Genomic DNA, 16,110 nt, shown 5'->3' on the forward strand with positions numbered 1-16,110 from the left:
GAAATTATAGGGACTTCTCTCCCCAGCACTGAAACCAAGGGCTAGGAAGGCTCTGGGACCCCTTTCTCCTCAGGGTGTACCTGCACAGCCAAGACATCCCTCCAAATTTGTAATGGTCATGCAGGTGTGAGACAAGCTCATTTGCCCTCTTCCCCTCCTCCTAGTCTCAAGGTGTCTTTTTCTTCATGTCCGTAGTTATAGGGCTTTGGTTCAGCTATACTTCAGGAGATTCTCAATAATGGTTATTCTGTGGTTTACTTGTGATTGATGTGGTCCTGAGAGGAGTTGAGCACAGCATTTACCTACTTCACCATCTTGTCCAGAAAATTGGAGCCTTTTCTTATCACTTTCTCACACCTTGGAAATTCACCATTGTTTACTTGTACCTTTCTTGAGCTACATTGATGTTTGTGTGTCTGTGGTTATTTCTTTGTCTTATCCACTCTAGACTGTAAACATGCTGTGGGCCAGGACTGGGGCTGACTTATTTGTGTATTCTCAGCACTGCACACAGTACTGGCACACACAATAGATGATCAATTATGGTTGTGGCAGTCAGATCGCACCAAACTGAAAGGAGAACTAAAGTAGTGGCTGTTGGACTTGAGAGCTTTAATAATTCAGAGATAAGACAAGTGGGAGGTAAGGTAAGATCAATGTTTATTGGATGAGATCATGAATATTGGCTTTTTTGGGAATTATAGGAAATAAAATGACAAAGAGGTTATAGAAGAACATTATAGATATGAACAAAGGCCTAGAGGAAAGAGTAAATTTGAAGAGAAGGAGGTAAGGAGATATGCCTGCCTGCATTTTAAGGGTCTTTACATTACAAAGTATTGGGCATAATAAGTGGGTACAAGATGAACCAGTTTGGCAAAGATAAGTTTTAGTCCAATTAATTGTGATGGCCTGATACCAAATGAAACTGTCCTATGGGCAAACAAAGACCTGGAACTTGAACTGAGGTAAGAGTGAGATTTGGATGTCATCAGCATAGAGGTGCTAATTCTTCCTGAACAGGGATGTGGAAAGAAAAAAGCAAAGAGCCAAGGACCTAGGCATTTCTTCCATTTGGGACAGAAAGGGGAAGACAGGCTAATCAGGAAACAGAGGATGGGTGGTCGGAGATAGAAAAAGAGGACCCAGAGTGTGCAGGGTTATGGAAATCATTGAAGGTACCTTTTGAGGGAAGGGTAGCTATCTGTATTGGTGATGCACATGTAGCCGAATTGTTGAGAGGAGAGGGTAGCTGCTCTTTGAGCGGTGTCTACAGAAGCTGGTCTGCACAGTGTAGGAGAAAAAGAAGCAAAGTATTTCACCGTGATGAGGGTGACAGTGGGAGATAGCAGTGAGGTTTGGAGAGAATTCTCAGAATTGCCAAGGACCCTGCAGCCAAGGTAAGATGGGCATGAGTGTTGAAGGCCAGGTCTTCTGCATGGTCTTCCCTTGGTGGGAGCTTCCCAGGAGGACAGCCCTCGCTCACCATCAGCATTTACCAGTGGAAGAAGATGGCTGTGTTCATTTAACCCATTTCATCCTCCTAATGGAGAGGTATTTTTATGAAACAGCCATGAGAAGTACTTTACAATGCATGACTATGAATTAGAAACACATTTACAATGCCAGAGAAATAAAGTTTATTGGGAAGTAAACGAAGTAGCCTCCTTGCATTCCAGAGAATAGCAAAGAAGCCAGGAAAGCAGGAAACACAATACGTGTAGGAAACGCCCTGAATTAATACCTGGAGCTCACACTACAAGAAGCTGGACTTCTTCAGACACAGAGAGACTTACTCTTCCATGGGAGGGAGTTTACCAGACATTGGAACTTGATGATGTGTGCCTTTGCTTGTTGGATCTGGAAAGCATTTCCATGTCTAGAAATATCATAGCTGGTATGACAAGATTTCTAAAGGTAACTGAGCTCCAACAAAGTCAGGATCTGGGGACCTTTTCTATGCTTGATCTAAATGGCTTCATTGTCGTCTTAGAAGAAGATGCACGTATTTAAATTAAGAGCTGCCACAGGGCCCGCAGGACTTTCCGCAAGCATTGGTGGTGGCGCATGGGTTGCAGGGCAGCCTAGGAGAACACAGAGGTTTAGAATAGTTTGGGAAGAGTACTAGAGACACCACCAAGGTGCTTAATGAAACAATCTATGAATTCTCAGTGGGTAGAGTTAGTTGGAATCAAATGTGATTGTTACTAAATCTTCCTCCCTTCCCCAGAATGCCATGTGCAGAAGTGAAAAATTGTCCTTTTGAGAAAATATCTCATGCTCTTGACACTCAGGAATTTAACACATTCTGCCGTGCCCAATAGTTATTGTTGTGAGTGAAACTCTCTCTATCACCACCTCTCCATTGTCAGCTCCCTGAGGCAGGGATTGTATGACCTTCACCTTTGACCTTTCATAAACGTTTGACTCTCATATAGTAGACACTTGACTAATGTGTGTTATTTGGTGAACTGAAAATATGGCCAACATGTGAATACCGTGTCGTAGTCCCACCACACTCATTTTCCTTCGAAATCCTTCGCCTCATACTCACTTGCAGTCCTCGCTCTCCAGCAGGCCCCGGTATGTGTTGATCTCACACTCCAGCCGCGCCCGGACGTCCAGCAGCACCTGGTACTCCTGGTTCTGTCGCTCCAGGTCACCCCTGATCTCGGCCAGCTGGGACTCCACGTTGCTGACCATGCACTGCACCTGGGCCAGCTGGGAGCTGTAGCGGGCCTCCGTCTCCGTCAGCGTGTTCTCCAGAGAGTCCCTCTGTGCGGGGAAGATACAGGATGTCAGAGCAGCTCCTTTACCGGGTTTCTCCATAGGGTTCCAGAGAAGTCAAAGCTTCAAGAGTTAAGGAGAGCATGGCCCAAAGCGCATCCCAGGGACTTGGGTTCCCCAAGCTCACATTTCTCACCCGGAGGTCTGAACCACACCCACCAGGTTGTGCTGGGCCTGCAGCTCGATCTCCAGGGCGTTGACCGTGCGTCTCAGCTCGATGATCTCTGCCTGGCAGGTCTGCAGCTGCTCTGAGCTGGACACCACCTGCTTGTTCAGCTCCTGAGTCTGAAACACCAAAGGGAGAGACAGGATCAGACCCTGCCGTAGGGGTCCCAAGTGGCCTTGGGTCCTGAGTGACCGTGTGCTGAGGTGCTGAGGTGCCCACCTGGGTGTTGTACCATTCCTCCACGTCCCTGCGGTTGGTCTCCACCAGGGCCTCGTACTGACACCTGGTCTCATTGAGCACGCGATTCAGGTCCACTGTGGGGGCAGCGTCCACCTCCACGTTGAGGCGGTCCCCAATCTGGCAACGCAGCGTGTTGACTTCCTGATGGAGGAAGGGGAAGAAATGAAGACACAGAAATAGACTTTCTATCTTCCTGCTGTAGGAAAGTGAACACAAGCCTACCTGAAAATTCACTGTAAAGAATATCCTGAATATCCCCAAAGACTGACACAGATGTTTTGTAGGAATATACTTGAATAGGGATCATTTTGATTCTTTTCCCAGAAAACGGAAACAAGTTCACTTTTCCTATGAGACTAAGTCCCAGCTCCTTGACATCTGCAAAGCCTTCCTCATTTCCCATCACAGTCCTGTAGGTACCACAAGCCCAGCCATACCCATCCATGGGCCATTCCAAATACACCTCGCTCACTCTGCCACTCCTATGTCTCTGCTCAGTCTCTTCCCACAGAGAGCAGCACCCAGTCTTAAAATCTTCCTCCTTCCCATGACATACCTCTTGAGAAGAGTTTCTTCCCTATCTCCTGTCAGGCAGACTGAGTTGTTCCCCGAGTGGGCTATTCATACGTCCCAGATAGTACTTACTGTTTTCCTCTGCCCTTATTATGTCACCATGTTTTTACATGGCTGTCTCTCCAGACTAGAGACTAGACTGAGCTCTTTGAAGAAAGGGGCCGTGTTTCATTCCTTTTTTTCCCTCTGTCTCTACCATTAAATTTAGGACTTAACAGTGACCAGCAGAGAGCCTAGATGTCCTTCCTCAGCATTTCCAGCACCTGGTCAACCCTCCCAGCTCATCTCACTCCATATTATAGCTATAGTATCATTATTCCCTGAGCTGACCTTGAGTTCTTCAGAGAAGGGTGCTGCCCAGGGATCCTGAGGGCAATTGCCTCCTGATTCCTGATGCTAAAGACTTAGTTCTGAAGCCTTTTTTTTTTATTTTCCTCTCACCTCCTCATGGTTCTTCTTGAGGCAGAGCAGCTCCTCCCTCAGAGACTCCACCTGGGCCTCCAGGTCGGCCTTGCACAGGGTCAGCTCGTCCAGGATCCTGCGCAGACTGTTTATGTCCGACTCCACCAGCTGCCGTGAGGACCGCTCCATCTCATACCTGCACACAGATGGGAGTGGGAGGAAGAACCAAGAAGGAAGCCCATCTTCCTGCCCCATGTCCTGTTTTGATGGGATCATCCTATCCTTGAACTGACAGTTTTCTGTCTCTTCTCTTTCATGTTTCCCTCAAGCTCTGCATGGATAGGCTAGAGAGGAACTGACTCATCCTAACACCAGAGGGCACCCATGGGGACTCCTGAGATGGCGTCTCTCTCCTCTCAAAGTTGTTGGTTAATATACCACCAAAGCAGTCCATCCTTCGAGAATTTATTTCAATCTCTGAATTTGGGTGTTTAAGAAGGCATTCCAGAAAGTCCAATAAGGACTGAAGAGCAGACAGCATAAGAGTTTTGAGTCTGGATCTCTGTTTGAAACTAATTTTAGATAATCAACCATAAAGGAGAAATAAAAATGGAGAAATAGCTTCCTTTCTCCGGTAATGTTAGGCCCACAGGAACATGAAAGAGCCATAAGGACCGTGGAGGTCACCTGGCTGAAAATTCTCAACATACTTGGTCCTGAAGTCATCAGAGGCCAGCTTGGCGTTGTCGATCTGCACCACCAGCCTGGCGTTCTCAGACTTGGCACAGAGAATCTGAAAACAAAATTCCACTGTGAGGACCACTTTAACTTGAAAATGTCTTATTGTTCAAAGACAACCAGCTGTTGTTCTGCCCCCACAAGCCCCATGTACTCACCTTCTGCTGGAGCTCCTCGATGGTCCGGAAGTAGGACTGGTAGCTGGGGCACATCAAGGGCTCCTGTTGCTGGCACCGCTCCTGGATACGGCACTCCAGCTCCGCGTTGTCCCGCTCCAGCTGGCGCACCTTCTCCAGGTAGCTGGCCAGACGTTCATTCAAGAATTGCATGGTCTCCTTCTCGCTGCCATTGAAGGAGCCCTCGCAGAACCAACCACAGTTGCCCACATTGGCGGGGATGTTGCAGGCTCCGGGCAGGGGGATGTTATGGCAGCTGGGAGCCACGCAGGGCCGGGAGGGGCAGCCGGAGCGGCAGCTCAGGTTGGACAGGCAGCAGTTGTAAGGCATGGTGCTGGGAGGGGTGATGGAAGAGCAGACAAGCTGATGGTAGTGGATTTGGGTGAGGTTTGAGTCTCTCTTTCCTCCGTGATCCTTTTATACCCTTAATTGTGGGTGGGGGCTTGGCATACAACATAGTTTCCTTTCCTAATGCTTCAGGTAATTTTTTTTCTCCAAAATATGCTAGTTAGATGCCTCCTTAGAGTCTTCCCTCATCCTATAAAATTATTCCATTCAGCTTGTGTCACACCAGGATCCTCCTGGGTGCTGGTGGTTGGTGAAATCAGAATTTCATCAGATGACTTCAAAGGAGGTAGAATCATCACAGAGCCCCAAATGGCTCTCCCCATTACTCAGAAGGGAAGTCAGCCAGGGACATGGGGTGGGGTTGTTTGGAACTTCTCACCTGTGGGGTTCTGTTCCTGGACTCCCTAGAAAGAGAGTTTGAAGTGAACAATCTTCTGGTGGACTTTTTCTCCCAAATGTACCAACATTTCAGCATTCAGTTCAGTTTGTCTTTATAGCAGACACTTATCCCGTATTAGCTGCAAGGATCCGGAGCCTTACTCAGTGAGAGTATTAGTTGGGGCTTAGGGAACTTGTCAGTAATGGAGAGATTGAAAATAACTGAGTGTTCATGGTTGGAAAATGAAACCAGAAAAATGGGCAAACTATGGCCCATAGGCCAAGTTCAGCCTGCTGTTCTTTTTTATAAATAAAGTTTTACTGGCTCACAGTCATGTTCATTCATTTAGTTGTTGTCTATGGCTGCGTATGTTCTACAATGGCAGAGTTGAGTAGCTACAACAAAGACCAGATGGCCTGCAAAACCTAAAATATTTGCTATCTTGCCCTTTACAAAACAAGTTTACCAACCTTCAATGAAGCAATAATCTCCTCAAAGATGAGAAAGAGAAGATATATACAGAAGGAAACTTATGCTGGGAACAGTCCACAGAGGGAGAATTCAAGTGGTAATTTTGACGCATGAATGTGAAGCCTAAGACTTCAGGCTCAACTAGGAAACAAAACCAGAGTAAGGTGCGCAGACCAACCTTTGTGTCCATGGTGATCTTATCTCAAAGTCCCTAGAAATTTCTCTTGCCTTTTTCCTAGATTGATCCTTTTTCTGAGAGCACTGATCATCCCTAGAGTAAGACTCTGCAGCATGAGATGCTCCCAGAACAAGTCACAGCACCCGTGAGAATGCAGCTTGCCTCTGTCGTCCTGAGAAGTGGATACTATCTATGATGAATATGCAGCTTTCCATCACCTCTGGAATCTTCCAAACCCTTTGACACTTCCAAACACTTGGGAGTCTCCCTCTTGCCCAATAATGAATCTTAACAAAGTAGCCCTTCCCATCACACCTCCTATTCCCTGTCACTCTCTCTGTCCTTTGTTCTGTACAGAAACAAATCCACGGTTCAGAAAGAAGCCCCCAAAGATTATTTGTAGAACACAATTAAGTCATTTAAGAAGGATGTGTCCAGATTTCAAAGGCAGTGTGGAAGGAACAGAAAAACACACATTTGAAGCGAAATGACCTGTGTTCACATCCTCACTGATGATATGAGCTCAGAGAAGTGAGTGCCTTTTTTGGCTCTTGTTTTCTTCATCTCTTAAATTGAAGTCATAATAATAATGCTGACCCCCTCGGAGCTTTGTTTGAAAGTAAGGTTAGGTATTGTGTGTGAGTATGGCTGGGAGTGGGGGTGGGAGGTGATGATGGTTATTTCTATAACCTTCCCTCTTCCTATTGTTGGCCCAGATAGCGCAGATAAAGAATTTTATGAAAATTCAATTTTGTGGAGCAGACACACTGCCCATGCCAATTTACCCAGTGGTGACCAAACCTCATTCACTTAACCTCACTTGCAAGCACTAGGGGCACAGAACTATATTTATGAATTAATAAACAAAATGCAAAAGTTTAATGTTAACTTGGTAACTGGCCTAGGAAGTTGGCAGATGGCACATGGTCCCTACCTTCTCTGCTAAGTTTCTGATCTTGTGGGTTTGATTGTCTTATTTGGGGTGGTTCTTGAGAAGGACGAATTCTCTAGATGGGGTTGTATTGCCACCCAAGCCTCCTCTCTTGTACTGGCATTGAAGTGGGCTCTACTCATCCTCTGGGAATCCTCCAGCCTTACATTTATGAGCAAGCATTCATAATAATGATGGCAGTGATGATGATGATGATGATGATACCATTTCATGAATACTTATAATGTGCTAAACAAGGTGCTAAGTGCTGTAGCACATTTCTCAGCTGATCTTTCTAATAACCTTGTAAGTTTGGCCTATAAAATAATTGTCATTTTGTAGGTAAAGACACAGATTGAGAAAAGCTCAGAATCTTCCTAAAACATAGCCAATAAGTGATAGACCTGGAATTTAAATAACTCGGGTGTCTAACTCCTGAGCCTGAATACCTAAACACAGTGCAAAATATTTGGCACAGAAGCTTCTCTCGTTTTGTTAGGGGAAGAGTCTTAGATTAATTTCTGCCCATTGTCCCTCTTGTTAATAGTGTTTTTTCTGGTTCTCACTGGGGCCCTGTTCCCCACCCCCTCCTTACCCCATCATTCCTTCAAAGACCTCTCTGCCCAATCAGTTCTCTCACTAGCTACTTTCTCGTACCTTTCTAAACTAAGATCAAGTTACACTCATTAGTTATCCTTTACAGGGAAATAGCCATCCTTTTTATTAATTGGTTGATATGTCCAGATTGGAAATTAGATTGCAAGTTTTTAGCATCTAAGCAAATAAAAATGCACAGTGGCATGACCTAGGGTGATTTAGAATCTGGGAGAAAACCTACCTGCCTAGTCCTAAACTTTTAGCCCTGTAAAAGTTCACTTCAGAAGTAAGTTCTATTTCCAAGAATCAAAGAACTCTGTAGTTAGAAGGACTTGAATTTACAGAAGAGAAAACTGAGGCCCAGGAAATGTAAAACCATAGATCATTTTCTAGTCAGATAGTCTACTAGGACCCTTTACACATAGTGTTCCATTCTCATCCCCAAGTGTTTGGATTCCATTATTGTCACCATGTATCAGAGATGAAGAATGTGAGACACTGGGAAGAAATTTAACTTGTCCAAATGACACAAGTAAATAAACTCAAGTCTGCCTGGCCCATCACACCTCATTGTGAATTGGAGAGATGAGACACTGCCTAGGTCAGGGTGTGTCGAAACACAAGAACTGGGAGAAAACATGGAAACAAGATCATGAATTTCAATGCCAGCTGTAAGTACAGACAGAAAGACACCCCTAGGCTTCCTGAATATTGCTTTGCTCCTCAGTAAAATGGGGGTTACAGTGACAAATCCCACAAGCTTGTGACGAAGAGTGACTCCTGGGAATAATGAAATGGGCTTTTATAGAGGAAAATGTTGAGACTCTTGGACAGCCTTGCTCTTCCTGTACATGCTCATAGCAGCCTCAGAACTCAAAAAACTTAAACAGCGCCTTTGACCCCAGATAAGGACTGAAAAAAAAGTTCCTTAGCTCTATCTCACAGCAAATATAAAAAGTTCAGGAAAAGAGAAAGGAAAAGAATCAGCAAAAATACTTAGGATGTAAGCCTGGGGGAAAAAAATCAAACGTCTGAGAGTGATGTGCCCAGTGAACTAAGAGTTCAGACCAGAACAGCCCAGGAGTCAATAAAACAGGTCACCAAAGAGCATTGGACATGCCAACTGAGAAGGGACCTAGGGCCCCATCAGAAGATGGGCCTGGGAGGGCAGCCGGTTAGCTCAGTTGGTTAGAGCACGGTTCCCTTAACAACAAGGTTGCCAGTTCGATCCCCACATGGGCCACTGTGAGCTGCGCCCTCCACAATTGTATTGAAACAACTACTTGACTTGGAGCTGATGGGTCCTGGGAAAACACACTTAAGTAAATAAAAGTTTTTAAAAGAAGAAGGAGGAAGAGGAGGAGAAAGAGAAAAAGAAGGAGAAGAAGAAGGAAGAGAAGAAAAGGAAGAAAGAGAAGAAGATGAAGAAGATGGGCCTGGGGCCAAAAGTATCAAATAATGCTGAATGGAACATATACTCCTGGTATGGAGCTGAGTTGGAGATTTAAAGAAGAGAGAAATGGTGACGTGAAAAACAGCAGGACAATATATAAATTCTATTATTGGGCATGAAACCAAAAAGAAATTTTAGAGATGACCATACTTCTTTACTCTTAAGAAACTAGACTATGTGTGAAGTTAGCAATAATCAAAATGATTAATAATCCTGTCAGAATGGCTATCATCAATAAATCAACAAACAACAAGTGTTGGTGAGGATGTGGAGAAAAGCAAATTGGTGCAGCCATTATGGAAAACAGTATGGAGCTACCTCAAAAAATTGAAAATGGAACTACCTTATGACCCAGCAATTCCACTCCTGGGTATCTATGCAAAGAAATCCAAGACACTAATTCAAAAAATATATCCACTCCTATATTTATTGCAGCACTATTCACAATAGCCAAGATATGGAAACAACCAAAATGCCCATTGATAGACAACTGGATAAAGAAATGGTGGTACATTAATGCAATGGAGTATTGCTCAGCCATAGATAAGAATGAAATTATTTGCAACAACATGGTTGGACCTAGAGAATATTATGTTAAGTGAAATAAGTCAGACTGAGAAAGACAAATACCATATGATCTCACTTATATGTGGAATCTAAAGAACAGAATAAACAAGCAAACAAAACAGAAATAGACTCAGAGACATTGGGGGGAGGGGAATCCTGATGGTTGCTAGATGGGAGGGAGTGGGGATGGGGGAGAAGGTGAAGGGATTAAAAAGTACAAATTCAGAGTCACAATATAGTCACAGGGATATGAAATACAGTATGGGGAATATAATCAGTAATGTTATAAAGATTATGTAGGGGGTCAGATGGGCACTGGACATATCGGGATCACTTCATAGACTGTATAAATGCCTGACCACTGCTCTATACACATGAAGCTAACGTAGAATAATACTGAATGTCAACTATGATTAAATATATATACAGAGGGTGCCCAAAAAATGTATACAAGTGGACACTCTGGTCAGGGCTGCTCAAGCAGTAGTTTGTTATAATCAGAAGTGTCTGGATGCTGATGGAAACCACTATGAGCACCTCTTGTAATTGCAGAAGTAGAACGTGACTTGTATTCATCTTTTGTTATCGGTATATATTGAGTATTACAATTTGAATGCAGTTTCCCTTTCTTAAAATGTGTATACTTTTTTTGGCACCATATATATATATATATATATATATATATATATATATATATATATATAATATATGTAAAAATAATTATATCCATATATAATTTTAATTCATTTTATTATTTCAGTACGCGAGCCTGTGTTTCACCAAAGTGAGATCCAACACCAGCCTCGGGAAGCCTGGTGTGATGGGTCGGTTAGTGGGGAGAAGTAGAGAACTGAGTGGCCACTGATCCTTTTCTATCAAAATGGTCCTCTGAGGTTTTAGCAAGAAAATACGTATTACTTCCATGGCTCTTCATTGCAGTTAAAGAAATATACCCATTCTGGTAAATGCTGCTGTCACTTTCAGTCCTCAGAAACTGGCTTGCCTCACCAGCCTGTGTTTGTCGTGCAGGGACTATGCCTTATATTAGCATGACTTGGGGACGAGTTTTATTCCTTTTAATAAATTGTAAATAACTTGTAAATAACAGGACTGTGTCTGTCTTTATGTCTCTCTCCTCCCCACCATCCAGAGTCTGCACAAAGTAGGTATTCAACACGTACTTGTTGGACTGAATTGAGAAAGGCAGGAGTATTGGGTGAAGAGTCGAGGGGGTCTCTAAGCCCCAGAGCTGGGAGGAAAGCAAGCTGCTGGAGCGCAAGTTGATCATGATCCACAGCAGGCAAGCCAGGGGGTCCCTTTGCTGGGTGCTCCTGAGGTTGCTGGGACCGCCCGTAACCCAGATAATATAGTGCTGGACCTAAAACTTCCTGCTGAGAAAAGATGAGCTTTCCAGAGCCTCTTTTCCAGACCTGAGCTCATGCCTCCTCACTTCAGATTTGGATATAATCAGCTCTAGCAGATGTCCAGGCCAAGAGGGGAGAGTGGGAAAAACCCAGGAATGGTCACAGGGAGAGAGGGGCCACAGCCCTGCAGCTGCCCTGCTCTCCCTCCAGCCACTCTGCCTCACCCATGGGTCCAGGGTGCCAGGCCAACCCTCTGCCCACCAGGCATGGAATGGCTCCTGTATCCGAGTCAGGCATTATATGGCCTGACTTTCAAGTGGGTTTTTATAGAGTGCTCAAGTAATGGGCGCAGCAAAACAAATGAATACCCACGAGAAAGACATCTGCTTTGCCAGGAAAATCAAGTTTATTAGAAGGGTTCCAAGGGACGGCTTTTGGCACTTGGGAGGGTTCTGTGGATTAGCAAAGAAGGAACAGACCCCTATGAAGCAAAGGGTGGGTGCGTTTCTTGGCTGACCCACCAGGACGACTCCAGACATGCAAATTGTGTGTTCAGGCCCTAGTGTCAAATGAACCAGAGCCGGGTCAAAGCCCTGGAGCCCTGGGCCCTGCCTCCTGTTCCTCTGGCAGCCCCTGGACTCTAGCGCACAAAGGAGCAGGGCCCACAGCGGGGGCGGGGAACACAAGGTGTGCAGGGGGCAGGGGGAGCACAGGGCGTGCAGGGGACACAGGGATTGGTGACGCAGGGCCCAATGGGCTTGCCGCATGCGTTGGTGGTGGCGCAGGGGTTGCAGGGTAACCTGAAGAAAAAGAATGATGTGGAAAAGTGAATTCAGGGAGGCTTGTAATATATACCAGAGAGACCCCAAAAGTGGAATGCCTGTCAGGACTTGGCCTGACCTTTAACCAAGAAGATCACAGGCTCACCTGCTACAAGGCTCACAGTGAAATTGCTCATGGTCTTCCTGTCATATAGTGCCAAAAGTTCTAGACAGAAACTCTAAAACTCTGGCTTTGACTCCTAACACTCCATTCCTAGCTGGTGACCTTGGGAAAGTCCCTTCTCTAAGCCCTAGTTACTTCACCTACAGAGTGGAGAGAATACTGATCCAGCCTGCCTGGTCTTAAAGTAAGGCCAGATGAGGTAGTGTATGGAAATGCTACCCCCTACAAAATACAGTATTATGAAACTTGAGAAATATCATTGATCGCATATCAATATTACCATAGTAAAATGCAAAGAATTGGCTGTACAATTTCAGTTGTACATCAAATAATCTTTGTCATTTTATGTTTTTAATGATGGCCATATGAGTTCTTCTGAGTTCTGTTTGAGCATGTCTGCTGTGAAGGCATAATTTTCCTCTCCAAGGTATGCAATATCGTTGCCTGGAGTCCAACTGAGAAATACACTTATGTGTGTGCATGGCTTCACCAAACACCTCCAGCCAGATACTCACTTGCAGTCCTCGCTCTCCAGCAGGCCACGGTACGTGTTGATCTCACACTCCAGCCGCGCCCGGACGTCCAGCAGCACCTGGTACTCCTGGTTCTGTCGCTCCAGGTCACCCCTGATCTCGGCCAGCTGGGACTCCACGTTGCTGACCATGCACTGCACCTGGGCCAGCTGGGAGCTGTAGCGGGCCTCCGTCTCCGTCAGCGTGTTCTCCAGAGAGTCCCTCTGTGCGGGGAAGATACAGGATGTCAGAGCAGCTCCTTTACCGGGTTTCTCCATAGGGTTCCAGAGAAGGCAAAGCTTCAAGAGTTAAGGAGAGCATGGCCCAAAGCGCATCCCAGGGACTCGGGTTCCCCGAGCTCACATTTCTCACCCGGAGGTCTGAGCCACACCCACCAGGTTGTGCTGGGCCTGCAGCTCGATCTCCAGGGCGTTGACCGTGCGTCTCAGCTCGATGATCTCTGCCTGGCAGGTCTGCAGCTGCTCCGAGCTGGACACCACCTGCTTGTTCAGCTCCTGAGTCTGAAACACCAAAGGGGAGAGACAGGATCAGACCCTGCCGTAGGGGTCCCGAGTGGCCTTGGGTCCTGAGTGACCGTGTGCTGAGGTGCCCACCTGGGTGTTGTACCATTCCTCCACGTCCCTGCGGTTGGTCTCCACCAGGGCCTCGTACTGACACCTGGTCTCATTGAGCACGCGATTCAGGTCCACTGTGGGGGCAGCGTCCACCTCCACGTTGAGGCGGTCCCCAATCTGGCAACGCAGCGTGTTGACTTCCTGTGGATGCAGAACATGCAAGAGTGATTATCTTCAATGAGGGATGGACTCTAAGAAATGACACAGCTTGTTGAAGCCCTTTAGTCTATTTCCTTGGGAAAGAAACTACAGTGGAGCAGTCTCTGAAAGTTCAAGGTAAATTGATCTGTGCTCCACGTGGACCAGCTCCCTTCTCACCATGACTGCGTCACCACATTTGGGTTCAGAAAAAATTCCCAAGGATTTGCTTGGGTACCAATGCAGGATGGACTAATGCTCAACTTTCCCAGTTTATAAACTGGCTACAGATGACTTTATAGTATAAAGAATTAGCTGTACAATTTTAGATTGTATATCAAATAATTCTTGCCATCAAGTAAGAAAATCATGTCATGGACCCTCCCAGGAGATAAAAGAAGTCCCAAGTTATTTGTCACGAAGACTTTGAAAGAGTAGAGACTCCGATTAACCAAGATTGCTTTTTTTGGCCTTTGAAGGCAAAAAATGACCTTGCACATCATGAATAGAACAATGCAGGGACTCATTCTACAAGTCAGAAACCAATCACAAGCTGATGGGGGCGCTCTGGGAAACCCAAATCATGCACCAGTTTTGTGTGAAAGAGACACCTTATCTGGGAACATAAGTCGGTTTCATCTCTCCATTTTTACTTTCATCATGAAGTGTTGGTGTTTTTAAAGGAAATAGTCACCCTCAGACTTGTAGTTCTGATTCAGCCACTCCAAATCACTCAAAGCTACCCTCAGCCTGAGGCTGAATCAGGTTTCTTTAGTTCTCGTTTCCAGTCTCACCTGCTCGTGATTGCTCTTGAGGCAGAGCAGCTCCTCCTTCAGGGACTCCACCTGGGCCTCCAGGTCGGACTTGCACAGGGTCAGCTCGTCCAGGATCCTGCGCAGACCATTCATGTCCGACTCCACCAGCTGCCGCAAGCCCAGCTCCGTCTCGTACCTGCACGAGGATGGGGTCAAAGCTGTAACTGGAGACCTTCAAGACTCACAGGGATGATCTTGAGTAACCCATTCCCCTTTTCTTCCCACTTTCTGTGATGAGTAAAACCAGGAAGCAGAGAGTTCTGGGGGCTCAGTCAAGACCCACTATTGATTCCAAAATAAACAGAGTGGTATGAGTCCTTATCTATTTTTGTGATCCCTTTGCTGAGTTCCCCTCAATCTCTGACAAATCCTTCACAACCAGCGGATCAAACTGTTGTTCAGGAAAGCTCTGGAAATCGCTTTTCTTTAATTGGAGATTCAATAAAAGGAGTGGACATCTGTGCACATTCTGACCAACTCACTTGGTTCTGAAGTCGTCCGCGGCCAGCTTGGCATTATCGATCTGCACCACCAGCCTGGCATTCTCCGCCTTGCTGCACAGGGTCTGGGGAATAAGAGGTTGCTTAGCACAGATTGAAAATAAATATGAAACCATCGACTTCTTTAAAATGGCTTAAAAAGCCATTCTGAAGGTGAAAAGGGGAAGCAAGAGTCATGCTGGCATAGAAGCAAGAAATACAGTTCTCTACCTCAGATTGAGAATCAGAGCAAACTCCCTTGCTTCGAGATGACATCAAGGCCCCTCACCTTCTGCTGGAGCTCCTCGATGGTCCGGAAGTAGGACTGGTAGCTGGGGCACATCAAGGGCTCCTGCTGTTGGCACCGTTCCTGGATGCGGCACTCCAGCTCCGCATTCTCCCGCTCCAGCTGGCGCACCTTCTCCAGGTAGCTGGCTAGACGTTCATTCAGGAACTGCATGGTCTCCTTCTCACTGCCATTGAAGGAGCCCTCGCAGAACCAGCCACAGTTGCCCACATTGGCGGGGATGTTACAGGCCCCGGGCAGGGGGATGTTATGGCAACTGGGGGCCACGCAGGGCCGGGAGGGGCAGCTGGAGCGGCAGCTCAGGTTGGACAGGCAGCAGTTGTAAGGCATGGTGCTGGGAGAGAGTGTGGTGCCAGCTGAAGACAGAGTCCCAGTTCCCTTGTAGGTCTCCTTCTTCTGGGGAGCATTTATATCCCCTCCGCAGAGGGTGTGGGCATAGTATATAATGTCTTTTTTCTTTTTACATCTTCACTGCTTTTCAAATGCCCTTCGCATCAGTCTGTTATTTGCCTTCCTCAGAAGAGTCCCTTGTCCCATAAAATTCTTTACTTGGGCTTCCTGCTAAGTCAGGACTCCTCTTAAGGCAATACACCCATGAAATCAGAGTTTTGTGGTAGACCTTCAAAGAGGCCACACAGTCTAGCCCAAGTAAATGCCCTTGTTAATTGGGAGTTGGTCCATCCAATGACATTCTTTTATGTCACATGATTCTGTAAACCCATAATCAGACTCATCTCCTGGCTCACCTGGTATTTCTAGGGAGGGACTGGGATTGAGTCAAGGAAGATGTATGAAATGGCAGCAGTGGACTCCCTTTCTATCTGCCTTAAGAGAAGAAACCTTCAATGCTGTAGCACCCCAAGCTTTGGGAGCCTTGAGGTGAATAAGGACTGGTATGGGTCATGACTG

At 46.1% G+C, this 16,110-nt stretch overlaps 2 protein-coding genes across 2 annotated transcripts; both read right to left on the minus strand.

The window, feature by feature from the left end:
- Positions 1 to 646: 646 nt before the first annotated feature.
- Positions 647 to 5,539, minus strand: LOC308489007 (keratin, type I cuticular Ha3-I-like). Its single transcript, XM_081029527.1, has 7 exons — positions 5,065 to 5,539; positions 4,879 to 4,961; positions 4,208 to 4,364; positions 3,173 to 3,334; positions 2,947 to 3,072; positions 2,555 to 2,775; positions 647 to 2,084 (listed from the first exon to the last, which is right to left on the minus strand). The coding sequence occupies exons 1-7, from the start codon at positions 5,410 to 5,412 to the stop codon at positions 2,015 to 2,017; spliced, it is 1,167 nt and encodes a 388-aa protein (XP_080885653.1). The 5' UTR covers positions 5,413 to 5,539; the 3' UTR covers positions 647 to 2,014.
- A 6,471-nt stretch (positions 5,540 to 12,010) lies between these two features.
- Positions 12,011 to 15,531, minus strand: LOC308489019 (keratin, type I cuticular Ha3-I-like; the record flags this gene model as incomplete). The annotated part of the gene is made up of 7 exons (XM_081029547.1): positions 12,011 to 12,170; positions 12,831 to 13,051; positions 13,223 to 13,348; positions 13,442 to 13,603; positions 14,395 to 14,551; positions 14,898 to 14,980; positions 15,184 to 15,531. 7 exons carry the CDS (start codon positions 15,529 to 15,531, stop codon positions 12,011 to 12,013), a joined length of 1,257 nt encoding a protein of 418 aa, XP_080885673.1.
- Between the last annotated feature and the right edge of the window lie 579 nt (positions 15,532 to 16,110).

Source organism: Rhinolophus hipposideros (genome assembly GCF_964194185.1).
Source record: "Rhinolophus hipposideros genome assembly, chromosome: 20".
Lineage (NCBI taxonomy): Eukaryota > Metazoa > Chordata > Mammalia > Chiroptera > Rhinolophidae > Rhinolophus > Rhinolophus hipposideros.

What these genes read in the sequence shown, in the direction of transcription:
- LOC308489007 (XM_081029527.1), bottom strand. Translation starts at nt 5,412, where the DNA reads ATGCCTTACAACTGCTGCCTGTCCAACCTGAGCTGCCGCTCCGGCTGC. An exon ending in AGGAATGGTACAACACCCAG is followed by an intron (nt 3,073 to 3,172) that starts GTGGGCACCTCA and finishes TTGGTGTTTCAG; the next exon opens with ACTCAGGAGCTGAACAAGCA. An exon ending in TGCAGGCCCAGCACAACCTG is followed by an intron (nt 2,776 to 2,946) that starts GTGGGTGTGGTT and finishes TTCCCCGCACAG; the next exon opens with AGGGACTCTCTGGAGAACAC.